The following is a 26533-nucleotide window of genomic DNA, read 5'->3' as shown; positions in this document are numbered from 1 at the left end:
TTAGTAAGATAATCGGAAGAAATCTAAAATACTCAGAGTTGCCCTAGTTTTAACTAAATCTAATCGGATTCATATTTCCGTTTTTAATTCCGTTACTACGTCGTACAACGAAGAACACTTACAAGCGAAAAAACTATAAAAAGAATAAATAATAAACGAAATGAATTTTTCTTATACATTTTTAACGTGTCTTTTACAAACAAAAAATTCCTGCATCTCGCAAGATTCACTGAAAATACACCATAATCTACGTCACAATGCGTTTCAGTGATACGAAAAATGCAAAAAGGAAAAGCATAACGGTAGAGTATTCGAGTTCTCGTTTGTTTTATTCAACGACTATAATTTAATGATTGAACAAAATCTTTGACGGTACTTTGTTTCGACATATCTCGAGAGATATATTTCAAGGATGCAAATATAGCGCTGCCATCGGTTAAAACCTTCCAAATATTATAAAATGGTATAAAGTTTCATAATAAACAGTAAAGGTGAAAAATATCCCATCGTAAACAATAAATATTAAAAACAAGGATCGTCGTTAAAACGGCATGCTTTCGAACACAGAGCATTTCCACCAGAAAACAGGGATGGAAACGCGCAGTTACCAGTAATCGAGGTAAAAATCAGCTGGGCCAGCGAATCTGTGTCAGGCTGGGGGATCTAAACTAGCACGAGGCTTTACCGAATATTCAGTATTCGGCCGTCCTCCTCGCTAGGTGGTAGTGCGGTGCTCTACAGTTTGCATCACCGCAATACCGCGCGTATTACCGTCTATCTAGTCTACTTCCTATTTTATCCTATATTATTCTTAATTTTTTATTCAAATCAATTACACTGCGGGATCATTGGACACTTCGAATATATATGTGCATGCGCTCGCGCGCACTTGTGTATGTGAGTCGACATACATACAACGCGATATTACAAATTAGTACACGATTAAAATTCATTCTTCAACGTGATAGAGAAGCAACGAACTAAATTACAATAACGAAATGGTAAATAACCAAGTGAATAAATCGTGACTGAATACAAGCGAATAAAAATGAAATCAATGAAATCGCAAAACGACCATATGATAATCGCGAAATAACGATACGGGACGTCGTTTGACAAAATACTTTTCGCGTAAGTGATTAATACAATGTGGAAAAAATGTGACAATGACCGTTTGATAGCCCTAAATGGCCGAAAACAACCGAGTATCGTACCAGAACGGTACTCCTTTTGGTCATGACGTTTGAATTTTTTCCCGCGCGATAACCGATCAAACAGTAAATCGAACAATTTATTCGTTTCGATCTTACGCCCAACGATTATATGTGTTAGAATCGAAAAACGAACCAAAAAAGAAAGACAACTTCCCAAGTTGTATGACCTCAAGGCGATATATAATGCTTATCGTGGATGATCGGTATTATGCTTCGTACACCACGTTGTGTTCGCAGTAGAAATATTTATAATAACTTTTAATAAATGGAAAGAGTGTGAACATCAAAATGGTGTATGTCTAACATCCATTATCGATAACCGCGAGGAGAAAGAAATTGTAAAAAAAATTGTTATTTAGCGTTAGAATAGTGAACGTAGAAGTACGCGTGTACTTGAACACTTGAAGAACGTTGTATGAGACGAAAAACTGGGCAAAATGTTCAATCTATATCAAAATTTGAACAAAAAGGACGAAGATCACAAAGAGTCGGACGTGACCGGACACGATAGATTCTGGCAGGAACGTCCGAGGACGCGTCGAAAGCGTCGTGCCGTTAATCGAAGGACTCAGAGCGCCATCGAATTTGATTCCGAGGCTATAGTTTCCGCTCGAGGCACTCTTCGTCGTGGAAGAAGCGCGAGCATCGAAGATGAAGATAGCGACGAAGAAAAGAGTTACCAATTGACCAACAAAATCGACAATCTAGCTAAAATACTATTTAGTCGCGTATCCGCTGCTCGAGGTTGCAAGGATTCCGATGTCAGGTACGTTCTACTTCTTGCCTTCTTTTTCTTCTGTTTTCTTTCTATTCGTTCTCTTTTCTTGTTTCCTTCCCTTCTTCCCCTGTTTCTATCTTTTCATCTCTTGTTCTTATTCTCAAGTTTGTTTCATGATCTCGTTCATAACCATTGTTAATGTTATTATTAATATTAACGTGCCACGTCCGTACAATTATCAGTAGCATTGCCATTTAATGTATGTATATGTATATACCAGCATGACAGAGAGGAATGTTTCGCACGATCGATACTAGTCGAGTTATTCTAATTCCAGCTAACGACAGCAAAACACTACGTGAGGCATATCACTACTTGAACATCCATCGTCATTAAAATCGAAATTTGTTAGTATTGATACGATAAACGTCTGACGTAAATACATATGTAGATCTTTTCCTGTTTCGACTGTAATTATTGTTCGAGCTTCATTGTATTGTTCGATTAATCTACATGTCATTCGCGAAACGTTAATACTCCTGAAATATTGTTTGTCAAGCAGTTACCTATCGATCGTCCTCGAGTATACTTGACCCTCGATTTCACGATACACACCATTAAAACAACCAGTAGCACAAATAAAATTGAGTTGCTATTCATTTACAAAGCGAATCGATCACCAATCTTTCTTCTAGGTTATAGTTAACTGAGTTTCTGGATCATTTTCGATCGAAATGATACGTACATAGTACGTATAAACGCTAAATATATATAACCATATTAAAATATGGTTTTGCTTGAAAGTAATTATATTGAAATTATGATTTTTTATTAAATTTTCCTCCGATGACAACAGAAACGAGTGATTGTGATATAATTGATCGTCATCACGATTGTACACAAAATGTACGATCTCGAAGTAAACGAATACCAGTTGTACAACAACGCAGGTAATGCGCGAGTCTTTCTCTTTCTCATCTGTCTTAACTTTTGCAAAATTCGTAAGATGAATTGGAGATATAGAGAATGAAAGAAACGAGTTCGTTCGTGAAACATCGATATTACTACAATAGTCATCTTATTAGATGAAACCCTTGTATTCGTAGAGAGAGATGGCTGCTCGCTAATAACGCGACCGATCCAGTTTGTAGTGGTTGGTGTGTACATCTAATCTGTTATTGGTATCGCTCAAGGAATCGTTCATTGGAACAAGAAGTTATTCATAAGCGAAATTATAATTTTTCGGCTATATTGGAAGATGATACCACTGATTGGTAATGCATTCTGTTTCTTTCTTAGTTTTCCTTTTTTTTTAAATCGAAAAACGTGCACGCATACACACCTGATTCTGATTCGTTCGATTTTGATAACTTGAAATAATTATACAGCGTTAAAATTTCAACGAGAACAATCGTCCTAAAGTATTTGGACAGTCAATTATTCAAATTAGGTTCAAATTTTGCCAATGTAAACATAGCAATCGTGTCTCATTATAGTTCGAATAAAATTTCAAAGTGTTTTATATAACACAAACACACGAAAAAGTTTTCTATGATAAATATACGAATATTTTTACGAATACTACCGTAGATATATGCTGATGGAATTTGAATAGAAATTATTTATCATTTATTCGATGTGGGGCGATTTTCTCTTCGTCTCCGTTAAAATCGCAAGCACCGGATGGAAATTAAATTAATTTTCTGTATGCTTGAAAATAGGAATGGAAGGCATAATTACACGGCGTTGGATCATGGACCATCTGTTTGCGAAAATGTTGGCGAGTACATGGAAATGGAAAAAAGATCGAGGGACCGTGCCTTATCAATTTGTCAGGCCTATATCCGTAGAACACCGCGCTACAGTCTCGTCAAACAACTGAATAATCTCGGTAAATTGTTGACGATTCTCTTTGTCTCTGTACCTTAGTTAGTCTTTCATACAGCTGGTTTTTATTTGTAACTAATAAGTATGTAAGTGCTAAACAACGTTAACGCGTAGACTGACACGCAGACCATGCTATTATCATTTTTAATCTTCTTTTCATTTGTACCAGGCTCTAGAATGGACAAACATTGGTTCATAGTAAGAGATACTTCTTTAAAAACCGATCGACTGATTACATTAGCTCCGTTAAATAGAAACTGCTCATTGAGCATAACTCCATTGACAAAGAACGTTTTGAACGACTTATTCTTAGCCTTGCAACATCCGTATATATGCCCTATATTCGATATCGATTTCCTTGAATTGGAAAGTCAAAACTACGTGGTCGTAGTTCAACCAATCAGTCAAGGCAGCCTGAAAGATTTGATATACGGGGTAAGTATCATGATCGTATATAGATAGTCATACTAATTTGCTGATAATGAATAAGATAAAAGATAGAGAGTTTAATTTTAGAAGCTTGAATTAAATGAAATGTTCAGATGTTATTTTATTCTTTTCACTAGATCGAAAGAACGGGTTGGAACGAAGACTGGAATCAGAAGTACGGTTCTCGCGGTAAAGGACTTCCTTTACCTCAGGTTCAACAAATGGGACGTCAAGTGCTAGAGGCGTTGACTTTTTTAAAAGAAAGAGGATTTCCAACGGTAATCCATTTACATTCGGGAAATGTGCTCGTTCAAAATGGTGTCGCACGTCTCGCCGGCCTAGAAAACACGCTCCTCGGTTTCACCAGCCGAATACACCCACTAATCGCTTCTCGTATTTCGCAAAATATTTCGATTGACATGATATGTTTCGGTAAGATTAATTTCAGCTATTCTTTGAATCTAAATTCTACTTTTATCACTCTACTTTCCAACGATCAATCACATTTATCATCTTTCAGGTCATATGTTGTTTGAGATGTGCGCTGGATACGAATTACCATCGTTTAAACCAAATTCCACGCATCTATCGGACGTTGAAATATATCCACAAGTACAAATTCTTTCTTTCTGTTCGTTATTTGCTTTCGCTCTTTTTTTATTTCATTTGTTCGCACGCTTTGTTACTAATTATATCACACATTATTGCTCCATTTATCTCCATCGGTTTGTTAAAAATACTAACAGCTATGTTAATAACGTTAATAATGATAAATACGGTCGATATTTTATCTCATTGTCAATGACTTATGTGTACGTACACAAGTGATCTAACAATTTCTATGCATCATGATTTATCAAGCATTTTAAATTATCTAACCCTTGTTCCTCGACGTTTTCGACAAATTTCATAAAAATAAAAGGTCACTAATCGATCGAAATGTTTGTGTACAGGTCGTCGAGTTACTCCAGTTCATATTTGGTGAATCATCTAATCGTCAGAAGATTATTGAGGAGCTCCTTGTACATGATTTATTCAGAAATATTGATCTTCGTGAAATGCGAAGTGCTCCTGTTACGGTACAAATATATTATTAGTAGCATATGTATCGTTTCAAATTACATACATTATCACTTTTCCTTACAGATATTTCGTCCAACATTAACACCGCCCGTAGTAAATTTACTCGACGGTATTAAACGACAAAATGCCAGTAAAAGGTAATGTGATCGTATGAAATATAACGCTAGAATAATTTGTTCGTACCTATTTCTATATTTCGCTAAAGATTCGTTTTGCATGCACGAACAGGCAGAGGTCGCGTTCTATAAGCGACGTGTATTTGACAGGCAAATTTTGGTAATGACATGAAGGATCCGATTAATCGATCTAATTCTTTAAAAATCTTCATGATAGAATGTAACTTTTATCTTTTTCATATTGCAGAACCACACAGTTGGATATCGTCGATGAAGATACAACGTCTCTACATAGATCACATACCGTTTGCAAGAATTCTTTACTCGATGAAATTTATAACGAGCTTTCAAACACGGCTGTATAATTGTGGGAACAAAATTTGTTTCATCGCGATTTTATCTTTAATATATTCGTACGTTTCTCTACCGAGTGCCAAAAGTTATTCCAATCTCTATTTCTAGTATAGTTATTCAATTACAAATTTAATATGAAAAAGAAAAGAAACAAGAAAAGAATTAGAGATAAAACAAGGAAAAATAATATGGAAGGGGCAATAAAAAGTGGAAAAAAAGAAAAAAGAAAAAATATAAATCTTACAAGAGTAATGTATTTTATTATTTAAAATATCAAAAGACACACAAGATATCTACGCGTTTATGGAAGAAGCATGAAAATAATAAAATGTCATCTCATATGAATTGTAAATTCAATCCCTTCTATCACAAATTATTCCTACATATTTTTACTATTCAGTTTTCATTGAATTTTGTCCCACGTCGACGAAATAACGTTGAAGATGAAAATGAACTATATCAGAAGGTATTGTCAAATACATCAAATGCTCACAATTACGCTCAATTTTCAATCAATTCAGAACCAATGGAATCAAAATGTTCAGGATAATACTTGAGTTGTTAAACATTTAATAAGATTCGAATAACATAAACGTGTTCCTATCATCTCGCAATGATACCCTGCGATCTTCATTTACCAAAACTAAAACACATGATGCTTTGAATTAAAAAAAGAGAAACTATACTTCATCGAAAACCATTTTAAACTCATTCTATTGTACAGTGCATACTTAATTTTACATATAAACGTAAAAACTTCCAACACATCACGAAATTTGTAGAGAAAAAATTATTTTTCTAGAAGTTTGTACATAATATGTATCGTGATATTATAATCAATGAAATACTATTATATCAATTATTTCTAAGAAACATTAAAAGTTCACATGCGACGCTTGTTTAGTTAATTATAGAAATGTGTGTGTAATTAATATATATGTTTGCAAGCGGACGTAAGATCGGTAATAAAAATAGGTATTATTGCTTCTCGATGATCGTTTTCGTTTAAATGTATAAATTCACTTTAATGTCTTCTTAAATCTAATTGGGTCATTGGTTTCGCATGAGCACACACACATGTGTATGTACGCAAATGCGCATATGTCGATAGAAAATTCCAGTATCAAATAATTTAATTGCTTACTTTTCTTATACATTTTATGAAGCACCAGCTTCTAATTCACTCGCTGGTGTGTCTGGTTCTTCATCATTGTAAATATTTTCCGCCATTTGCCACACTTGCATTATATTGTCTTCCGATACAGAACATATGACCCAAGGCTCATTTGGATTCCACGAAAAATCACTAATTTTTGCGGTATGACCACCATGAATAAACTATAGAAAATGTAAACGCATTAGTAATATCTTAGGAATTTCGAGGTCCTACATAGTTAAAAAAAAAAAAAAAAAAAAAAAGAAAAAAGAAAGGAACATATTATATACCAGTAACTCGGGTGGTCCATCTTCAGCATCTTCGCTGGATTGCTCCTCGCCAATTTTACTAAGATCCCACACATGAAGACGCCTGTCTGTACCGCTACTAGCTAATATCGTCTCGTTATGCGGTGACCACTGAACTTGAAAGATCTCGTCTTTGTGAGATTCGAAAGAATGTAATTTTAATTTAAGATTCCTCAAGTCCCAAAGCGCTACTGTTTTATCGGCACTGCCAGTCGCAAGAATAAATTCCGAATATGGATTAAAACTCAAGCAATTCACTTCGGCAGTGTGAGCATCAACTGTATGACTTGGTTTACTGGTATTATTACATCTAATAATTGTAAAAATAAGACGAGCAATTAAAAAAGTTAATTGTAACAATATTTATGTTGTTTTGATCGTCAATGACTTTGTGTGATGACATATAATTACCTTGTGTCCCAGATCATCAATTTCTGATCATCCGCGACAGATCCAAATAAAGATTCATGTAACAGATGCCAAGCCACATCCTCAACGACAGCAGTATGTCCAGTAAAGATTGTTTTTGCATCTATCACACGATTTTCTTTAGGGGGTGCATTAATATCCCATAAACAAATTGTATGATCATCAGATGCACTGAGCAAATATCCATTCAAGTTTGGATTCCATGATAGACCATATCCTTCTTTTTGGTGTCCCCTTAATCTGACATCAAAGATATTAAAACCATCATTATATGAGTTTTGTTACCTCTAATAAATATACAAAAATGTATTCACCTTAGATCAGGCTGGCATTCACCATTAGGATCTGGTTTACTTGGATGTTTTGTATAATCGAAAACAAGGACATCGCTAGATGGTGTTTTGGTTGCAATTACACACGGGTTTTGTGGCATATATCGTGCTCTATTTACCTCTCCTTCGTGATTTATTTTTATTTCAATTTCTATCTTTCCGCTAACAGAACCAAATCCTCCAAATTCTCCTTTCTCATTATCATAGTGAGATGCATCAAATTGAGCATCCTCATTCGGTAATTGTACACTAGCTATAAGTAAATGATTCTGTTCGTCCGAAGTATGAGTGCCCAAAATAAGACGATGTACAGAATAATCCTTTCCTTCTGGTCTAGTTACATCTGGTAACCATTGAGCAGTTAAAGATGGCCATTCTAAAGCATGTGTCATCACAAGATCATATAAAAACGGAGTATTTTTTTTCCATATTTTATATTCTTCATTGATAACTCTTTCTTCCACAGCATCGTCAAAAGTTTCTACAATTAAATAACTTGTGAAATAAAAGAAACAGAATATTTAAGAAAAAATTAAAATGTATACAAATATTAACATATATACATGATTAAATGATTTTTTACATTATACAATCATATAATGAAGCATTCAAAATATGAAAATGGTACGAAAATATAAATCGATTCGTCGCTCGATTAATATAATTAGGAAAAAACGTACAGTGCCAGAATTAAAAAATCAATATTTTAACTAATGAAAGTCGTATCTTTTTGTAACATTATAACCTATCGAAATACAATTCCATCACACATGCTGTATTTACGACGTAAGAATACTTTATGTCTTAATGTAAAACAAAATGAAATAATAATGATAAATCAAACCAATTTTAAACAATAAGCTTTATTTTTCATAGAAATTTGTGAAAAAGAAATGTTGAAAAAGATATCCTTGTTTATCATAATACTGAAAGCATTCTTTGAAACGGCAAACAACTAATAGACTTAACTATAAAAATAATTAGAAAAGCTAAAAAAAATGTAAAGTAATTAACATTAATCTTACCACCGTCTTTATCGCCCATTATTATATTTCGCTAAAACTTCAACACTAACAAGGTATGTTTAACCCGCCAAAAGCCGTGATGCCTAGCCAGATTTTACTGAAATGCAAGCGTACTTATTTGTAAACACGTCTTAAATATATGCTGCCTTTTCATTGTGCATGCAGTAACGGTTCAGAATCTCATGCGATACGCAGCTTAATTTACATTTGAATCACATATTTTACACAATATATATATGTTTAAATACCAACTAAAATTATGTAAGAGTAAGAATTGTTTGGTAAAAGTTTGTTTTATGTTTAACCTGTTAACATAAACAAATAATAAAGTGAAATTAAACAACTGAATTATAAATTTATATCTGTTAGTGGCATTGTTATTTACGCTCTAATTCTGTCGATTCGATGAGATTGACATTTATAATTTTAGAAATTAATCATTACACGTTGTAGGCAGAGTTATAATGATTTCCAATTCCTAAAATCATTGTTTGCTAAAAACCATAATATTTAAGCCTTTTTTATAAATGCAACTAATTAATAATCCGAAATTTTGTTCTGTAAATGGAAGTCAATAACATTCTTTGTTTATCGTTAACGTTTGATTATCTATTATTGATATTGCAAATGAATTTTGCAAATTTTATGTGATAGATCAATGTATTATACGTCGTACGTTGTATTTATAGATTTCAAAGATTACTTCTTTAAATTATGCCAATATCATGCATGTATATTAAGTTAAAAATGAAGATACATTTTAGCTGCTGATATTTAATTAATTAATATACAGCAGGAAACATGGAAGATATTAATGCCAAAAGAAACGCCAGAAGAAGGAGAATTTTGGAAAATTCAGAGAAACGGTTATTGAAAATTACTGGTAGAGACAACGATAATGAATCAAAAGGTAAGTATAATTTACTTATTTTCATTCATTATAAAAGATAACTATTAAAAATATATTTTTATATTCATTCTTATATCGTTCTAGTCCAGAGTATACATTTAGGTTCGTTCAGTCAAACATTCACTGCTCCAGATATACAAAATGAAACTTTATATCCAAATATAAATAGCGATATATCAGGTAATATGCAATATAATATTGAAATTATATTTTTAAAAAAATATTATAGATAATCTTGGTAATTTAAGTATTAATCTTGAAGGTATTGACAGTACTTCATATGAGACAAAAAGTTTGTCACTTCCATTATTAACAAATCGCATAAATTATATATTATTGGCTGTTATTGTCAATATTCTACTCATATTACAACTGGATCATTTATTTGGGAAGGTAATTATAGATACTTATCAAAAACTGAAATTCTTGGAATTTTGTTGTACTAATAAATACTGGATTAAATATTACAGACAATCACAATACCATACTTTCTAGTAATGCTGGGACGTTTGTACAACTATAAGAATACACGAGAAATGCAAGAGAATAATCTACTGTATGCTGCTTTGATCTTATGCAATGTTAAGCCTGAGTTAACTTATCAATTAAAAAAATTAGTAACAATAAGTCATATGATAGTTGGAGATTTAGCTTTATATATCTTCAGTTTCACATTAATATATTATGGATTCTTTTACTGTTTATATAATACAGACATTCCTATTATCTTAACCATGTAAATTAGATATGAAATGTAATTAAACATATGATTCGTCGACTTTGCCCAAATTATTATAAAAAAAAAATATAAATATGTCAGAGAAGCGTCATGAATAGGGTTGTGGGCGTTTGATAGATCTTCATTGGAATTGGCCATCGCTGTGTTATAACGACGGTACGGCCTGGTAATACGAGTATGGATACTACCGATTCGACGATCAACCGCGGTGGTTGGGCACTTGCGATACTAGTGACGTTGGTCTTAGGTTCGATAACGAATCCACGGGATGATAGATATACTTGCTCACACAATCTGACTCAAACATGTAATACTTACAGATCGTAAAGCGCTACTCTCTTCGTCGATGAGATCTCAAGAAAGAATGAATTTTCGTTCCGATGATGCCACCGAGGAAAACTATGATGGGGTGTGTCTAAGGACACGAGATCATCGGATTCGTCGAGTATAGCCCTCGTTCCGAAAGTAAGGGAAATTGACGTCGCTGTCAATTGGTCAATTTGGGACAAAGGCTGCCTGTCCGTTTGAAAAACCTTAATTAACAAAAACCCAGGTTTTATGACGGGTCCTCAGGTTAACTGCACTTGTGCCTTGTAAGTGCCTCAACATCTGGTATTCATTGTCCGGAGGAACCGTTGGAATATTTTACTGTCAGATACGTCTATGGGTATTTCTTTTAATGAGGGTCATACTATCGCTCCATACCTTTGTTAAACGAAGCGCCCGTCCCGTTGACCGCGGCTACGTTCGGCGGCTGATGGTCGCCTTGAGCCCAAATTTATTATCACAAATCGCAAACAATTACAATTGGGCAGGATGATGGCAAATTGTTTAATTACAACTGTAAACTTTAATTACAATTTTACGGATTTTCCCGAAGTTTCAGAGGGAAGGCTCCGGTGTCCTTTCATCTCCGACAAATATGTAGCATGTCAATCAAATCTTTACAATACACAATTATAATAATATAAAATCAGTAGAATTCGTTTGCTTCTCATTTTTCACTAATATGTAAATGAATTCAACAAGAAAAAATTTTAGACGTATTTTTATTTTTTAAAAAATTATTAAAAATTAAAGGATGATATACAATTAAAAGTTAGAAAAACTGAACTTTTCTGGTTACGTACCAAATATATCTGAAGAACGCGTGATGTCACAAGTCTGCAACAGCGTTACATACTTTCTTAACTTACTATGTAACTCCTACTGCCGGTGCGCGTACATACCATGGTCGTATACGACCATATTTTAATTAATTAATTTGATTAATAAGTAAATACGTAATGTAACGAAAATGTAATCTAATTGTTTCTAGTAAACTAAATTTTTGTTTTCAATAATTCTTTTCATCAAGGAAAAACGACCAAATTGGTTGAAGTTTAATAATATGAAATTAAATTTATTCATGTTGTATTTGTTTATTTACTGACATAAATGTTTAATCCTTTTATTGAATCTATTAATACGTGATTTTAATTACAATAAACTATTTATGCAGTATGTATAAACACATAGCACAATTCCATTCAAATTGAAACAAATAAAATAAACTTAACAGTTGATTCAAGGAGTTATGTAAAAAGGACACATAGTATAAATTAAAAGTGAATATATTTAGTGAAAAGATAAAATTTTGCTCTTCAAATGACAAACGTTATTCACAAAAGAATATGAAGATATATACTAGAAAAAATACAAATATTATTTAAAAGACATTCGCATCTAGTCTTTCATCATATCTTAATTTTTTAGTATTAGGTCATCCCATAAGTTCGTGCCGTTTTTCGAGCGGTTATATATGTTATTTTTTTTAAACACCTATGAATCGTTGTCTTAGGTATTTTCAGAACATTTGACATCTCTTGAACTGTCAAACTTCGTGATTTTTCAACAAGATCCCGAATTTTATCTTCGTCTGTCTGAGGAGAACGCCCGGAGCGTTCCTCGTCTTCTAAACAGAAATTCCCACCTCTAAAACCTTGGAACCACTTCCTATAGGTGCGAGATGAAAGCGCATTTTCTCCGTAAACAGCACATATGTTTTTCGTGGCAATTGTTACAGAACTTCCTTTCCGAAATTCATATAACATGAGATGTCGAAAATGGATACGCATTTCACTCATGATTTTTTACTGTTAGAAGTCACTGTGTTCACTATATTACGATCTTATACCCACGAAAATCTGCTTTAGCCTGTTCTCGATTAGCTAAGCTCAAATGCATTGATCCCTTATCGCCGTATGTTTATAAATCGACACATGAAATGTATACACAAAAGTCCATATAAGCAAAATAGAGACAATCCAAGCTAAAATTCTTAGATCAATTGTAAACGCCCCATGGTACGTTAGAAACGAGGACATACGGAAAGACCTTGGAATACCATCGGTTAAGGAAGAGATTAGCAGATTCGCAAGAAGGTACAGAGAAAGAATAGCAACGCACCCGAACCGGCTGGCAACGGAAACGATCAACACAACCATAGAAAGAAAACTAAAAAGGAAACACCCAGCAAATCTCACAAAGGATATATCTTAACAAACACAAAAGTCGGCACGAACTTATGGTATGACCTAAGATAGATTGTGTGCTTTAAATTTATTTTAATGACTTAAAGGAGCTTATGCAGTGTAGTAAATTCATTTATAAGTTTATAAATCTTTTGTTAAATGCAATTTCTAAATGATTCAACATACTTTTCTATTATCACCACATTAACTTATAAAATGTATAATAACGTTATTGAATATAATTGAAATAAATTGCTGTTAACTTATTGGATAGAAATAATTAGTTAAAATAGAATAGAGCACTTTAATTTTTATTCCTTATTTTCTTTTTTAGTATTCTTATATTTTGTTAAAATTTTAGATCTCACAACATCAATATGACCAGATTGTATCATTTCCATCTCCCACTTTTCTAAATCCTTATAGTATTGTGTCTGAAGTTGAGTAGCTTTTGTGATATATGATTCCTTCTCTGCTTCTGATAATTCTTTCCAACTTGTGGTCAATAATTTTATCCATTCCTAATTATTGATTTTATTAATCACTGATAGATAAAACAACCTTAGTTAATTAGAAATTAGTTTGCCATACCTTACTAGGCATATCTGGATTTTTATTATTTTTCTTTGATGATATATAACAAAAATATGCATTTGGTGGTTTCTTTGGTTTTCCAAGCATTTCATATTTCTGCAATTGATTTTAGACTTTATGTTAATCAATAAAAAATGAATTTATCAATGAAAAATGAATTAATAATATGACTTAATGCAACATAGTTACCCGTTTATTACCTACATCACTATTAATTTTTTCATATTCTTTTTTCTTTTTTTTCCATAATTGTCTTTGTTCGTCGGTAAGAGAATCATTATATTCTTTTAATTCATTCTTATATACTTCAAACTTTGTATTATATTGGTCTATAAAACATTCCTTTTCGGTAAAATCTAATTCTGCCCATTCCTTGGATGCTCTCTTTAATATCAGTGAATATCTCATATCAGGTGTTTCTTTGAGAAATATGGGTTTAACATGTTTCACATATAAAAGAAACGGAGGTTCTGGCTTCTTTGGTTTTGGTGGCAAGATTGTATCTTTTAACCGATTCAATGTGCATTTTGAGGCATTTTGGTACAAATTTAATAAGCAATTTCTAAAATAATGAAATATTGTTTTATGAAACATATGATTAAAGAAATATTCTTTACAAATCATGTATAACAAGAAAAGTTGTTATATCATTAAAGTTAAAAAATAAGTTATGCTGTGTGTATTAAATAATATGTGATCTGAAACTAAATATATGGAGATTGAATAATAATGTCAATAAGAAACTAATTCACACGTGGAACAAGGGATTAACCATTATTCACATTACTTCGAAATTATTTGTAAAAATTTATTATAATGTTTATTTGAACTTGACCTTGTGCGCAATAGGTTATCCGACCGCATAAGAAATATAAATCTTCCAAAGTATACCATTTTGCAGACAATAATTCTTATTGCTTCATCCTTCGTAAATAATGCTTGTTTCAATAATGGACACAAAATAACCAGGAACAATAACCAATGGGACTGTAGATGATGGAAATTTTCGGGATGTGGGGAACACGGTCACGTGATACATTGATACCGCATTGGTGATTGGTTCTAGCCTAAATTTTAAGCTTATTTATATATGTCGTATATTCCTTGATGACTTCATCAAGGATTTCGCAAGAGAATGTAATCTTATTTTAATATATTATTATTTTATTATTATTTATTATTATTTAATATATTTATTACATATTGACCCCATTAAATGAACAATATGATTGTCAAGTGCGCTTTACTGAGGCATGACTTTCTAAATATACTTTAAATAATTTACGCCCAATAAGATTGCTTAAGATTTCAATAGTGAAAGGACGTAACAATAAAAAAGATACCTTTAACAAAAAATTTGACTAGATTCAAAAATCCACTAACAATCCACTAACTACTGATTTTCACATTTTGCTAAATCAGGAATTGTAACGAAGGAGCAGAGAGAATTCTCGGAATCACTTTGGCTTCAATACCAACCATATATAGAGACAATTATCAAACCTATTTAACTCAACTCTTACTTATTTCGATAAAAACTCTGACCCTTATCCCGCGCACTCAGGAGTTTAATACTTTGGTATTTTAAAGCATTTGTCTCTTTCCATGAACTTCCGAGTGTAAATTGAGACGTCTCATATCATCTAAGGAACGACTAGAATTAGATACAAATTTTTGTTTTGAAACATTTGCATTCGTTACATTAAATGCTAATAGTGAGGAATTTAGTCAGTACCTGATTTTTCTCAAACTTTAATATGTTAAAAAGGGCTATTTAAGTGAGCAAAGTATGATAAAAAAAAGTGTCGCAAACAAATATAAATATTTTTAATTTCACTTTAGAATTAAACTTAAATCTAATCTCGATCTTACAAAATACTCAGAAAATTTCATCATTTTTGTTTTGCGATTCGCTTACTACATCGAAACCAGTAAAGTTGTCGATGAAAGGCGTCCTCTCCCATATCGATTATATTGAGATATATCATAAAGTTCAACACTTTAAATAATTTTTATCTATACATATAATCGGCGCTCGACCTTAGTTTCCGAGTTCTACGCAAAAATATCCCGCTGCTCGACCTCGCTTTCAAGCTGGATTGAAATGAAAATGAGGAAATTTTCTAGAGTTTCTCTTAGATTGAGGTTTGGTTTAAGTATAGTTTTAAAATAAAATTAAAAATACTTATTATTGTTTACGGCATTTTTTTGTTACATTTTGCTTATTTAAATAGCACTTCTTAACATATTAAAGTTTAAAGAAAAGGATACTGATAAGAAGAAATTTCTTTTCTGGTAGTACTTTAATTTAACGCATCGGCTGTTATGGTAATCAGCAATGATGAATAGAATTATCACTAAAGAATTTGGATTAAGTGATCTTAAATAAAATTTGTTATTTCGACTTTCGATTTTATATTTCATAAGAAAATTTAACTTAAAATTGCTTTGAACATACAAGATTATCGTAATATTTTATAGCTGATATAACTCTAGTACTTTAGCGACATAAAGTTTAACACGGTGGTAGGTTTCTTGGGAATACCGGAATATTCACAAAACAACCGCAAGGTATATAAAGAATTGAATCACGAAAACGACTGCTAAGTTTATGCTAAGTTTGCTGCTAAGTTTGCTGCTAAGTTAAATATTAAATATTTTGTTAGTTTGAAGTTACTTTTAATGTAATATAATGGATAAAAATGAGGTATATTCTTTTACATCAATATATAAAGATTTACTTGAAATATAAAATATTGAAATGTTTTTTTCTCTTTATGTAATCTGATTATGATTTTATTTAAAGTTATTAAATATCATATATATTACTGATTACTGTTATAACTGTTATGGATTATGATACGTCTATAGGACTGGAATAAGATATTGTATGAAATACTTCAATGTTCTATATGTTTGGAAATACCCAAGGGAAAGATTTTACAGTGTACGAATGGACATCACATCTGTCACTTCTGCTTTAAGAAAGTGCCAAAGTGTCCAATATGCAATGAAGATCTTATTACAACCAGAAACTTAGTCGCGGAACAACTAATTGATAATCTTGAGCACATAAAGGTCTAATGATCTAAATACTTTTTTTTGTACGAAAATTAATGAAAATGTATGCATATCTAAATATGCAAATATCTGTAGAGCTTAACACAATGTGTTTTTTCTATAATGAAAATAAATATTATCTTTCATTAACAGGAATCTTGTTACAAGACATTATTATTAACTTATGCAATATCTTTTATTTATACATACAGACATACTTATCATTTTCTGCATTAAAATAATGTCATTGTTAAGCTAATAGATAAAGTTATTTTTCAAAAATCGTAGGAATAAATAAACTCTTGAAGATTATTCTCAACTATGTTATGCATGTTTAATAGGAATCAGTAGAAAATCAATTAAAACAGGTGGAAAAGAAATGTTTACAACGCATTGTTGACTATGAAAAGAAGATGTTTCAGAAAGAACTTGAAAGTATTTCTACACAAACAGATGCAGTAATTAAATTTAATACACAAACAAATGGAAAAACACATCACAATTGTAGACAAAACAATAAAAGCAAATATACAATACATGCCACTGCTTCATCATATCCTTGCTGTATAAGGTCATGCAGGCATAAATTACCTTGTGCAGTACTTATAAAACATTTAAGAAAATGTCATGAAAATATATTTTATGAGGTATTAAAATCACTATATATCTTTTTTATTATTATTGTTATTCTTTTTAAATATTATTGCACTTTTATTTAGATGTAAAATGCTTGGTTTTAGGTTTATCAAGATAATAAAAGATTTTCAAAGTCATGTATAATAGAGATAGATACATTGCCAAAAGAGCATAATTTTGCTTTTAATATAAGTAATATGGCGTTGTTCTTTTTTAAAATAACGATTTATAATGATGAGGAACTACAAGCAAATATACAGCTTGTGGATGACCATGTCTCACCAGAACAGTTTCAATGTGAGCTCATGCTTAAAAATCAAAATTTACACTTGCAGCGTTTTATGACGGTAACATCTTTAAATTGTTAAACCTGCTATAAATGTTAAGTTAGAATAAATTTGCTAATATTTATTAATTATTTTGTACTCGAAACAGGTAGTATTATGCCACTATGAAAAACCATATCCTCTTTGCCTGACGAGAAGTGAGGTGTCTTGTCTGATGAAGTGCAAATCATTTGAATGTACATTAATAATAGAACGAAGGAATTTGTAAAAATGGTAGTAAATTATAACTGCCGCCAAATCATTTTCATTAAAGTTTAATATATGTATTTGAAAATAATCGAAAGTAACTTTTCTCTTTTAGTCATTTCAACAAAATTACTTTTTATATTCGTTACATTCAATTTCTTTCTCATTTTTACAATGTTATACACGCTATTTTATACTACTCGTTCTATTTAATTTCAACCTAAAAATTTACCAATATATTGTTTCCCTTGCTGATAAAAAGACAAATATATTACACGTTCTTCATACATTGTGTATGCGTGTCTCCTTTTCCCCATTTCTTTTCCTCCATTTTGTGAAGTCGGTACTTTTAAAGATAAATTGTACATAATTTTGAGTTACAAAATAAATTGAAAGATTTAATCATTTTCGTAAAATGCGCATCTTTAAACTTATACAGATTATACGCTGTTAGCGTTAAATGATGCGGTTTATGTATGGAACTCTTATTACTAATTATTTATTGATGACGAGTCGTTTTGTCATTGAGTATCATTCTTTTAAAGCGACATAAATAGAACGTACGTCTGAATACATTGAAAAAAAAACCGCTTTTTTCTTTTTTCCTCTTTTTTCTTTGTTTCCCCATTTTTTGTTTTTTAAACTCCATCGCGCAATATCCACTACCAGAATAACTTCGTTTACTATTATGCGCGCAACAATTAATGTAAGTAATTAACATCTATGCATTTTTATATAGCGTGTTTCATAACGCCTTGGACGTATGTGTTGTTCGCTTTACACAACGAACACCTAAACGCCTACGAAACTTTTCACTAGCTGTTGCTTTGTAACAAATTTAACAGTTCCGTCAAACGATCGATGGAATTTATTATGATACGTTTTGCTAAATCCCCTTGGTTAATTGAATCCAAAATTTGGATATATCTTTTTTCAATATACTTCGACATTATCTTATATTGCTTTCCTTCAGGTACCTCCTTCACGTAATGATTTTTGCTGTTCCAAAAGCCGTTCCAAGGGAGATGGTCCAGGTCCAAACCATAAAGATTGTTGATTAAGCCGAGTTTTTGTTTGATCTTGATTTGACACATTACAACTTTGTACATTAGACCCCCATGCATTGTTACTGCTAAATAGAGAATACGTGTTTCCTGTGCTGATTGATTGATTTGATTTGCTGTCTACCTGTAAGCAAGAATATGTAATGTAACAATTTAAACAATTGTTGTAAACAATTTCCATAATTTTGCGTGTGTGTGTAATTTTTTAAAAAATATAATATATATGTACCTCTAAAGATCTAGAACTTTCGAAATTACTTCCAGTACCAAAATGCTTGGTTTGTTGAGAATCTGATGGATAACTATTTGAAGTTCTCAATGGAATTTGTGACATTATGTTTCCAGGATTAGAGGAGTCTTCCCAATTATGATAGTTTTCAATGACAGACGTATCTTCACTATGTAATTGCATGCTTCTGCTAGTTGAACCCCAGCAAGGTATAGAATGTTGTGACTGTTGAGTGTCTTTCCACAGATTGAAATTTGTGGTTTCATAGTTTTGGAAAAGCGGATAATTAGTTGTGGACTGAGACTGATTTTTTGACATACCTAAATGATTTGGTAACGAAAATTCCAAAACATCCGAATTCTTATTGTACACGGACGACAATTGCTTTTGTGGTACTTGACCAAAGGTATTCTGATTAAAATCATTCTGATTAAAATTATATTGAAAATTGGGCGTAGTTGTCGGATTTAGCGAATTGCTTGGTACATTTGATGCATTTGGTATAACAGGAGCAGCGTGATGAAGTTTCTTTTGATATGTATTTAATGTTGACAAAGTAGAAACATTTGCAATAGTTGAATTAGGTAATGAACCTTGATTATGTAAAGATATTGTGCTTGGTCTAAGACTAGTTTTCATAACATTCTGTTGTTGCACATTCAAGTTGTGGTTCTGTTGAGTATTCAAACTACGATTTTGCTGCACGCCAATATTTCTACTTTGTTGGGAATTAATATTTTGTGAAGCATTTGGTATAACATTACTCGGCTGAGCTGAAGACAGTACTCCAAGATTTTGATGCAACAATGTATTCTGAGGTATGTTATGAGTCTGTGCTCTCTGATGCATAGACCTATTTTGACTGGATGTATATTGTAAACCTATACTCTGTGATTGCATCGATTGTTGTACTGAACTAGTAAAATGTCCTTGAATCGGATAACTCGATAGATTTCCAACATGATTCGTGACATAATTTTTCGTAAATTGTGGATTCTGAACATTAAATGTTGGATTTTGATAACAAATAGTCCCTACACATTGAGATATTCCAGATATTGGAGTCGAAATCCCGGACGCTTGTTGTTCTTTTACAGAAAGATGGTTAATTTGAGAAGATTGTGGTGCTGAAACAGTGTGCTGTAATTTTGTGGTTTTTACTTGATTTTGAGTGGTAATGATTGGGCTTTGCACAGTAGATGTAGCAGAAGGCATCAACGGTAATCGACTTTGAACGGTGATTGGTGTATTCGCAATCGCGTTTGAAACATTATTCGCCTTTGATATTTCTCCAACAACCATATTTTTACTCCCACCTGGAGGGACACCTTTTACTGGACTCACTGATGCTCCACTCAATTTAAATTTTTTTTCACTCTCCTCTTCTACGTTTAATGGAGACAAATTTTTAAACGTAACCTGTTTTTGTTCAGTTTCAGCACGTCGCATTATCGTTTGCATCGCTATGTTTTGCCTTGGTTTCCTTGTAGTAGGTTGGACATTAGTTTCAAAAGTACTGGATTCCGTAGAGGTGATCAAAACCGTGTCTTTACTTCGCTCTAACGAACCTTGAGGCTTCAAGATACCTATCCTCTTATCTAAGGCATGTTCCAACATATCGACGTCGGTAGAACCTTTACTGCTGGCAGACTCTGAGAGAACTGGACTAGTTGATACAGCAGACTGTCTTCCTCTATTTAAACTGAGTTCTTCTAATTCTTTCATCAATTCATTACTCAAACCGTTTCCTTCACTCATAGAACTGAACCTGTTGTCACCCTTTTCTTCACCTAATGTAATAGCAATTAACGCAGTACCATTGACCTTATATTGTGCTAAACAATGACCTAAACGAAGAATACGAACTGCACGCAGTTTATTGGAAGCCTCGACATTATCTTCTAAATCGGTACTCGTAAATTTTAAACATTCGAAACTTTTCTCCAACGGTAAGAATCCTTGTAGGTCACGATCCTCTGGCAGTGGTACCTTAATATATTGATCATATGCGAAATCGGCCACACAATTTTGCAAAGCGTTCAACAATACGCATAAGCTGGGCCAAATTTGAAGTCTCGATGTAAAAGCTAGTTCCTCCAAAACTGTGGGTTTTGTATGAATCCAATCAAGGCACAGTTTTATAGAAGGCAAAGCGAAATAGTCAATAATAGAATTTTTGATTGTATAAACAGGTAACAATAAAGCAGACAGGCTTCCAGCTATGAGATCCAAAATACAATCACGAGCAATCTTTTCGTCAGATGTTAATTGTTCGTGTCTTAACGGTTCATTATTACCCATGACAACACTCGTTGTATGTTCCAAGGCATACAAGTTAATCACAAACATTTGAACAAGCATCCAAGAGCTAAAACTTTCAGTAGCAACTAAGGCTGTCAATGTCTCAGTTAATAATTTTGCATATGTTGAAGCAACTTTTAAGTCGCCAAGATTGTGGATAACGCCATGAAGTTTCAAAAAAACTGCTACATATTCTTGAGAAGATAATTTTGTTTTTCCATCTATATTCAGCGACGTATCGTTCAAAGCGGACGATAATGTTTTTGCCAAGTTCGTTGTGGCAACGGGGAAAGGATGTTTTACAGCTACAGACCGTGTGTAATGAAAAACAGTTGCCAATTTGTTACCGCGCGATGCCTCAAGAAGGGCCAATTGATTGTATGGTTGTCCACTGGATGGTGACAATGATACAGCATGCCTGTAGAATAACTCCGCTTGTTTACTTTCATTTCTATAACGAGCAATATCCCCTAAATGCACAAGGCAATATTGGCACGCATAAAAACATGAAGATTTATGAGGCACTGATAACTTTTCAATAGCTTTCCATGGTGATGTACATCCATAAATGTAACCCTTCCTAAAAAATATCACACCTATAAACTTTGTTCTACAAAATACTTTGCACAAATCGTGTATGATATAAACTGAATTTATAACAAAATAAAAAATATAAGCATCCTATAATTGATTCTATCTAATTACCTTCTAAATGGTAAATCTAAATCAAATGCAGTACAAATTTCTTGTAATAATGTCAAATAAAAACCACTAGCAGCTTCCAAGCACCAGCTAAGTAAAGCTTGAGATTCTCCACGTTTAGGATTTTTCCTATCCTTTGCCTGGGATTGTAAAGTTGCTATATAATTTTTAAATCCTAGATTCCAAAGTTCCTGCTCAACTTTCCGGTCCAAAGCATATTCCAGATCCAATATCAGAACTTGTTGATATATCTTCTGTAGCTGTTGCTGGCATACCCACGCATCACTATCATTTAGAAGATCTCTGCACCGTTGTACTTTGTCCTTTAAAGGCTCTGCTTTCCTAATAAAAATAGTAATCAAATGGATTTTCAACAAATATTATATAGGTATTTGTATTATAATATTAATAGTTACAGGTACTTGATTATAATTTCTTTATCTTCAACTTACTTTAAAGCTTGTACAGCTGCGTTTAGGCCCATATTCTGTGTACCTTGAATTTCTATATAAAATGTTTTATCTATGGAAACAAAGTAGATATGTAATTATACTTTACTTCACATATACGAAGTACTGAACTTTGTAATATGTGAAGAACAAACATATAAAGAAGTTTTCTATCCACATTAAGTATACATACATATATATATATATATATATATATATATATATATATATATATATATATATATATATATATATATATATGCATACACATTTATTTATTATAGTTATTTTCAAAGATATATTATACATCAATATATAATTTATTAAATATTGTTATGGAAGATGGTGAACAAAGAGATGTTGAGCAACAATTCATATATCAGTTGTATTTATAATAGTGTCAATGCATACAAACGATTGTAATTTTGTAAAATTGTAAAAACGATGTCGTAATTTTTGTTTCGAATTATGTAGATGAAATCAACAAATAGATACACATAGTTGCATCATAACATCTGGAGCCTTGAGGCTGCGATAAAATAAAATATTGACGAACGTTGCACATAATACAATTTAATTAATATACGAAAGTCAATATATCCATGTTACGACTGACGAGTTAGGTTAACTGCAGGCCAACGATAATACGAATAGCAAAAATATTATAAATAATAATATTAACTTTCAATCTTAGAATTAAAAGTTGTAGAGGCAAGAGATCAATTAAAAAAGCATTGAAAAATATAAAAAAATCTTACTTTCACATATTTATGTCAAAGTTAAATTGCACCGGATTGCTGATATGTAGTTCGCTTTAATGAAAAACTGCACCGCCCTCGCGTTAAACATTTATGTTACTTATAGGCAGAAACAGTAAAATTTTCCATCGCTGTAAATAAAAGTTATAAAAATGTACTATCAGACTGTATATCAGCGAATTGTTAATATAAAACTCATATACAGGAAAAAATCTCTTAATATTCGTATGCCATATTCTCTTGATCTATGAAATAAAAGATTCCGCGATCACGCGATTCGAAATGTCAGGTTAGAAGAAACGTACTACTAGTTCCATCAAGTAAATATATTGAAAATGTTAGCATTCACCTCTATGAAAATTTTCATACGTCTTCAGCGAAATTATAATGGTGCAAATAAGTACCGATCGATTTCATTAGTATGTACATTTCTTACATTATTTACAATATTTTTTACGCCTTTTAATAACTCGCTACTATTCAATTGTGTCTGATACGTGTAAAAATTACTAATATTTTATGTTAAGGACGATATAGCTTTGTATACGTATCAGTGTATATAGTAAAACATTTAGCTAAATATTTTTCTCTTGCATTTTATTAAAAATTTTTATAATTAATAATTGTTTTGCTTTAGAGTCATTTCGTCTTTCTCGACGAACCAAGAAAAACAGAAATAGAAACAAGACAAAAAGAGCTAATGGCACGTGGTCTTCCAAAATCAAAACCGTTGAATGGTGTCAAGCAAATTATTGTCGTAGCATCTGGAAAAGGTGGAGTTGGTAAATCTACTACCGCCGTAAATTTATGTATCGCTTTAAAAACTATCAAACCACAAAAGTCTGTCGGTTTACTCGATGCCGATGTATTTGGCCCATCTATTCCGTTGATGATGAATATACAACAATCTCCTACAGTTAATAATACAAATCTTATAGAACCCCTTATAAATTATGGTATCAAATGGTGAGGGAACAATGTTGCACATTTTACTTGTATTTCTGTCAGTATTCTTTAAACTGTAAAACTTTCCTTTATACATAGCATGTCTATGGGCTTTTTAATTGATGATAAGTCTCCTGTAATTTGGAGAGGATTAATGGTAATGAGTGCCATTGATAAATTGTTACGTCAAGTGGCATGGAATCCACTGGATTATCTTGTCATAGATACTCCACCTGGAACAGGGGACACACATCTTTCAATCATACAAAATCTTCCAGTTGCTGGTGCATTATTAGTAACTACACCTCAAAAAGCAGCCTTAGAAGTAACGAGAAGAGGAGCTAATATGTTTAAACGTCTAAATATTCCAATTATTGGAATTGTAGAAAACATGAGCAATATTATATGTCCAGAGTGCAAAAATGAAATAATTCTTTATAATGGTGAAACCCAAACAGTTGCTAAGGAACTTGGTATTACATTTATGGACATATATATATTAGTTTTATTTAACCTTTTAGCTTTTCTTCTCTTCTAGGTGTACAAATTTTACAATCTATTCCCTTGTCAAAGGATATTGCAAATAGCTGTGATAGTGGTAAACCAATTGTGTTATCTGCACCGGAAAGTATTCAAGCTGATGCATACAAACACTTAGCAGAACATATAATTTTGTTTTTAGCTAAGCAACCACTAAATTTGGAATAATATTTTAAATATTTCCTTTCAATTATAATTCTCTATATAAACATAACAAAGATATATAATCATACAGACAAAGAGAAATTTTTTAATTAGGACACTCTGATTCTTTTATTGTCATTAATATATATCATCATCATCATCATCATCCCCACTCTTATCTTATCCCCTCTCTAAACACTTCACATTCAGAGTCGTCTTATACGTAACTTATCACGGACATCACACATCGTTCGTAAGTATATGTAGTTTTAATATATTATTTTAAACATAGTTTGGCTTTTAAAAATAAAAACGCATATTTAAATAATGTCCAGTAAACAATATGTTAAACTAATCATATACATATGTTACAGATTTTTATAATCACATATTATATTAATGCCACTTAGAACGAAACAATTTGTAACATTTACCACATTTCGAAAGTACTTGCGTAAGAAAATATTAATCATATAATCAGTACTTTTTACTTCAATTTGACTATATTATTTGTAATTGAATATTTAGCTTCTTATTTTATCTTATAAATTTAGAATCAAAAATGAACAATGAAAGATGTATTAGCATTCATTCTGATACACACACAGAGGTTTATGATATTCCAATGAACGTACTTATCCGACCAATTCCTCCAATTGTCGATGAAGAAAAGGTACAAAGCTTAATGAATACATTAAACGACCCTGAAACAGTATCATTGGTACCGCCAATCGATGTTTTATGGATTAAAGGAAGCGAAGGTAATAACAGTAATTTTATCTCTTTTTTTTCTCTTTTATTCGCGACATATGTGATAACAGAAATAACTTTTGTTAATTCTGTGCAATAACTGTATTTTTTTTTTTTATTTATTTTAGGCGGCGATTATTATTACTCTTTTGGCGGATGTCATCGATATACAGCCCATCAAAGACTTGGAAGACCATTCATAAGAGCGAAACTAATACAATCTACAATAACGGACTTAAAATCTTATTTAGGCGGATCTACCCCCAATTTAAAATAGCCGTATTTGTATGTGTTATCCATAAATTCTATACTGGTATGTCTATGGAAAATGAATTGATTTATTTATTAATGCGCTGTACTTTATTAACTATTTTGTTAATGTAATTTTAATGTTAACATTTATTTCAAATCTTTATACTTTGTTCAGATTATAAGTACACTGTATGTAAAATTTTCGTATTTTGTACTACATTTGTGTAAAATGAATCAAACTTTGATATGATAAAATAGTAGATAAAATAAACTATATATGATAAAAAGTTGCTCAATGTCTATAAAATTTGGGAACCAAAAATATATACACAATCATCTTATATAAAAGTATGGTCATGCTTA

General features: G+C 31.9%; 8 protein-coding genes across 20 annotated transcripts; 5 read left to right on the top strand and 3 right to left on the bottom strand.

The window, feature by feature from the left end:
- The first annotated feature begins 524 nt into the window (after window positions 1-524).
- Window positions 525-6032, top strand: LOC117235624 (slowpoke-binding protein). 7 transcript variants are annotated; one of them, XM_033497833.1, is made up of 10 exons: window positions 530-1980; window positions 3039-3206; window positions 3654-3823; window positions 3989-4254; window positions 4386-4680; window positions 4769-4860; window positions 5202-5327; window positions 5395-5468; window positions 5560-5607; window positions 5695-6032. In XM_033497833.1, coding segments are annotated over exons 1-10 (1569 nt in total). In that variant the 5' UTR covers window positions 530-1651; the 3' UTR covers window positions 5696-6032. The 7 variants fall into 7 exon arrangements, with proteins under 7 accessions (XP_033353727.1, XP_033353725.1, XP_033353724.1 ...); XM_033497838.1 differs by lacking the exon at window positions 5560-5607 and adding an exon at window positions 2628-2882 and having other exon boundaries at window positions 1860-1980; XM_033497832.1 differs by having other exon boundaries at window positions 5560-6032.
- A 290-nt stretch (window positions 6033-6322) lies between these two features.
- LOC117235627 (probable histone-binding protein Caf1) lies at window positions 6323-9183 on the bottom strand. The gene is made up of 5 exons (XM_033497843.1): window positions 9052-9183; window positions 8009-8507; window positions 7677-7934; window positions 7248-7575; window positions 6323-7139 (listed from the first exon to the last, which is right to left on the bottom strand). The coding sequence occupies exons 1-5, from the start codon at window positions 9068-9070 to the stop codon at window positions 6960-6962; spliced, it is 1284 nt and encodes a 427-aa protein (XP_033353734.1). The 5' UTR covers window positions 9071-9183; the 3' UTR covers window positions 6323-6959.
- An 89-nt stretch (window positions 9184-9272) lies between these two features.
- LOC117235534 lies at window positions 9273-10739 on the top strand. Of its 2 annotated transcripts, none has more exons than XM_033497663.1 (5): window positions 9273-9312; window positions 9845-9961; window positions 10046-10141; window positions 10224-10354; window positions 10432-10739. In XM_033497663.1, the coding sequence occupies exons 1-5, from the start codon at window positions 9288-9290 to the stop codon at window positions 10699-10701; spliced, it is 639 nt and encodes a 212-aa protein (XP_033353554.1). In that variant the 5' UTR covers window positions 9273-9287; the 3' UTR covers window positions 10702-10739. The 2 variants fall into 2 exon arrangements, with proteins under 2 accessions (XP_033353554.1, XP_033353555.1); XM_033497664.1 differs by lacking the exon at window positions 9273-9312 and adding an exon at window positions 9319-9415.
- Window positions 10740-13279: 2540 nt separating this feature from the next.
- Window positions 13280-14861, bottom strand: LOC117235394 (transcription factor A, mitochondrial-like). 2 transcript variants are annotated; one of them, XM_033497366.1, is made up of 4 exons: window positions 14643-14861; window positions 13997-14369; window positions 13805-13903; window positions 13280-13734 (listed from the first exon to the last, which is right to left on the bottom strand). In XM_033497366.1, the coding sequence occupies exons 1-4, from the start codon at window positions 14699-14701 to the stop codon at window positions 13525-13527; spliced, it is 741 nt and encodes a 246-aa protein (XP_033353257.1). In that variant the 5' UTR covers window positions 14702-14861; the 3' UTR covers window positions 13280-13524. The 2 variants fall into 2 exon arrangements, with proteins under 2 accessions (XP_033353257.1, XP_033353259.1); XM_033497368.1 differs by having other exon boundaries at window positions 14012-14369; window positions 14643-14860.
- Window positions 14862-16384: 1523 nt separating this feature from the next.
- Window positions 16385-18330, top strand: LOC117235393. Its single transcript, XM_033497365.1, has 5 exons — window positions 16385-16514; window positions 16679-16885; window positions 17209-17514; window positions 17608-17850; window positions 17939-18330. The coding sequence occupies exons 1-5, from the start codon at window positions 16500-16502 to the stop codon at window positions 18056-18058; spliced, it is 891 nt and encodes a 296-aa protein (XP_033353256.1). The 5' UTR covers window positions 16385-16499; the 3' UTR covers window positions 18059-18330.
- Window positions 18331-18356: 26 nt separating this feature from the next.
- On the bottom strand, window positions 18357-23775 carry LOC117235390 (protein SMG7-like). Of its 2 annotated transcripts, none has more exons than XM_033497360.1 (5): window positions 23644-23775; window positions 22785-22854; window positions 22336-22674; window positions 19330-22210; window positions 18357-19224 (listed from the first exon to the last, which is right to left on the bottom strand). In XM_033497360.1, the coding sequence occupies exons 1-5, from the start codon at window positions 23666-23668 to the stop codon at window positions 19006-19008; spliced, it is 3534 nt and encodes a 1177-aa protein (XP_033353251.1). In that variant the 5' UTR covers window positions 23669-23775; the 3' UTR covers window positions 18357-19005. The 2 variants fall into 2 exon arrangements, with proteins under 2 accessions (XP_033353251.1, XP_033353252.1); XM_033497361.1 differs by having other exon boundaries at window positions 23540-23664.
- Window positions 23701-25282, top strand: LOC117235391 (iron-sulfur protein NUBPL). 3 transcript variants are annotated; one of them, XM_033497363.1, is made up of 4 exons: window positions 23701-23828; window positions 24177-24505; window positions 24584-24957; window positions 25023-25282. In XM_033497363.1, the coding sequence occupies exons 2-4, from the start codon at window positions 24240-24242 to the stop codon at window positions 25190-25192; spliced, it is 810 nt and encodes a 269-aa protein (XP_033353254.1). In that variant the 5' UTR covers window positions 23701-23828; window positions 24177-24239; the 3' UTR covers window positions 25193-25282. The 3 variants fall into 3 exon arrangements, with proteins under 3 accessions (XP_033353254.1, XP_033353253.1, XP_033353255.1); XM_033497362.1 differs by having other exon boundaries at window positions 23796-23958; XM_033497364.1 differs by lacking the exon at window positions 23701-23828 and adding an exon at window positions 24071-24094.
- A 2-nt stretch (window positions 25283-25284) lies between these two features.
- LOC117235395 (sulfiredoxin-1) lies at window positions 25285-26461 on the top strand. Of its 2 annotated transcripts, none has more exons than XM_033497370.1 (5): window positions 25285-25421; window positions 25543-25622; window positions 25777-25929; window positions 26047-26231; window positions 26327-26461. In XM_033497370.1, the coding sequence occupies exons 2-4, from the start codon at window positions 25568-25570 to the stop codon at window positions 26193-26195; spliced, it is 357 nt and encodes a 118-aa protein (XP_033353261.1). In that variant the 5' UTR covers window positions 25285-25421; window positions 25543-25567; the 3' UTR covers window positions 26196-26231; window positions 26327-26461. The 2 variants fall into 2 exon arrangements, with proteins under 2 accessions (XP_033353261.1, XP_033353260.1); XM_033497369.1 differs by having other exon boundaries at window positions 25723-25929.
- The last annotated feature ends 72 nt before the right edge of the window (window positions 26462-26533 follow it).

The sequence above is a fragment of the Bombus vosnesenskii genome, unplaced genomic scaffold (genome assembly GCF_011952255.1).
Source record: "Bombus vosnesenskii isolate JDL3184/JDL3185 unplaced genomic scaffold, Bvos_JDL3184-5_v1.1 scf7180000013316, whole genome shotgun sequence".
NCBI classification, from domain to species: Eukaryota; Metazoa; Arthropoda; class Insecta; order Hymenoptera; family Apidae; genus Bombus; species Bombus vosnesenskii.
The sequence above is the reverse complement of the archived record's forward strand: the minus strand, read 5'-3'. Positions and strand labels throughout refer to the sequence as shown.

Coding starts and splice junctions, on each gene's coding strand:
- LOC117235390 (XM_033497360.1), bottom strand. CDS start 23,668: ATGGAAAATTTTACTGTTTCTGCCT. Junction 22,675..22,784: donor GCAGCTGTACAAGCTTTAAA/GTAAGTTGAAGA, acceptor TATTTTTATTAG/GAAAGCAGAGCCTTTAAAGG. Junction 22,211..22,335: donor TTAGATTTACCATTTAGAAG/GTAATTAGATAG, acceptor GATATTTTTTAG/GAAGGGTTACATTTATGGAT.
- LOC117235391 (XM_033497362.1), top strand. CDS start 23,875: ATGTTAGCATTCACCTCTATGAAAATTTTCATACGTCTTCAGCGAAAT. Junction 23,959..24,176: donor AGTACCGATCGATTTCATTA/GTATGTACATTT, acceptor GTTTTGCTTTAG/AGTCATTTCGTCTTTCTCGA. Junction 24,506..24,583: donor ATAAATTATGGTATCAAATG/GTGAGGGAACAA, acceptor CTTTATACATAG/CATGTCTATGGGCTTTTTAA.
- LOC117235624 (XM_033497831.1), top strand. CDS start 1,652: ATGTTCAATCTATATCAAAATTTGAACAAAAAGGACGAAGATCACAAA. Junction 3,207..3,653: donor GAAGATGATACCACTGATTG/GTAATGCATTCT, acceptor GCTTGAAAATAG/GAATGGAAGGCATAATTACA. Junction 3,824..3,988: donor CAAACAACTGAATAATCTCG/GTAAATTGTTGA, acceptor CATTTGTACCAG/GCTCTAGAATGGACAAACAT.
- LOC117235534 (XM_033497663.1), top strand. CDS start 9,288: ATGTTTAAATACCAACTAAAATTAT. Junction 9,313..9,844: donor TAAATACCAACTAAAATTAT/GTAAGAGTAAGA, acceptor ATTAATATACAG/CAGGAAACATGGAAGATATT. Junction 9,962..10,045: donor CAACGATAATGAATCAAAAG/GTAAGTATAATT, acceptor ATATCGTTCTAG/TCCAGAGTATACATTTAGGT.
- LOC117235394 (XM_033497366.1), bottom strand. CDS start 14,701: ATGGTATACTTTGGAAGATTTATATTTCTTATGCGGTCGGATAACCTA. Junction 13,904..13,996: donor GTGATGTAGGTAATAAACGG/GTAACTATGTTG, acceptor AATCAATTGCAG/AAATATGAAATGCTTGGAAA. Junction 13,735..13,804: donor ATCCAGATATGCCTAGTAAG/GTATGGCAAACT, acceptor ATCAATAATTAG/GAATGGATAAAATTATTGAC.
- LOC117235627 (XM_033497843.1), bottom strand. Junction 7,935..8,008: donor GAATGCCAGCCTGATCTAAG/GTGAATACATTT, acceptor CTTTGATGTCAG/ATTAAGGGGACACCAAAAAG. Junction 7,140..7,247: donor ATGGACCACCCGAGTTACTG/GTATATAATATG, acceptor CATTTTCTATAG/TTTATTCATGGTGGTCATAC.
- LOC117235393 (XM_033497365.1), top strand. Junction 17,515..17,607: donor ATGAAAATATATTTTATGAG/GTATTAAAATCA, acceptor GCTTGGTTTTAG/GTTTATCAAGATAATAAAAG. Junction 17,851..17,938: donor ACTTGCAGCGTTTTATGACG/GTAACATCTTTA, acceptor TACTCGAAACAG/GTAGTATTATGCCACTATGA.
- LOC117235395 (XM_033497369.1), top strand. CDS start 25,568: ATGCCACTTAGAACGAAACAATTTGTAACATTTACCACATTTCGAAAG. Junction 25,623..25,722: donor CACATTTCGAAAGTACTTGC/GTAAGAAAATAT, acceptor TTATAAATTTAG/AATCAAAAATGAACAATGAA. Junction 25,930..26,046: donor ATGGATTAAAGGAAGCGAAG/GTAATAACAGTA, acceptor TATTTATTTTAG/GCGGCGATTATTATTACTCT.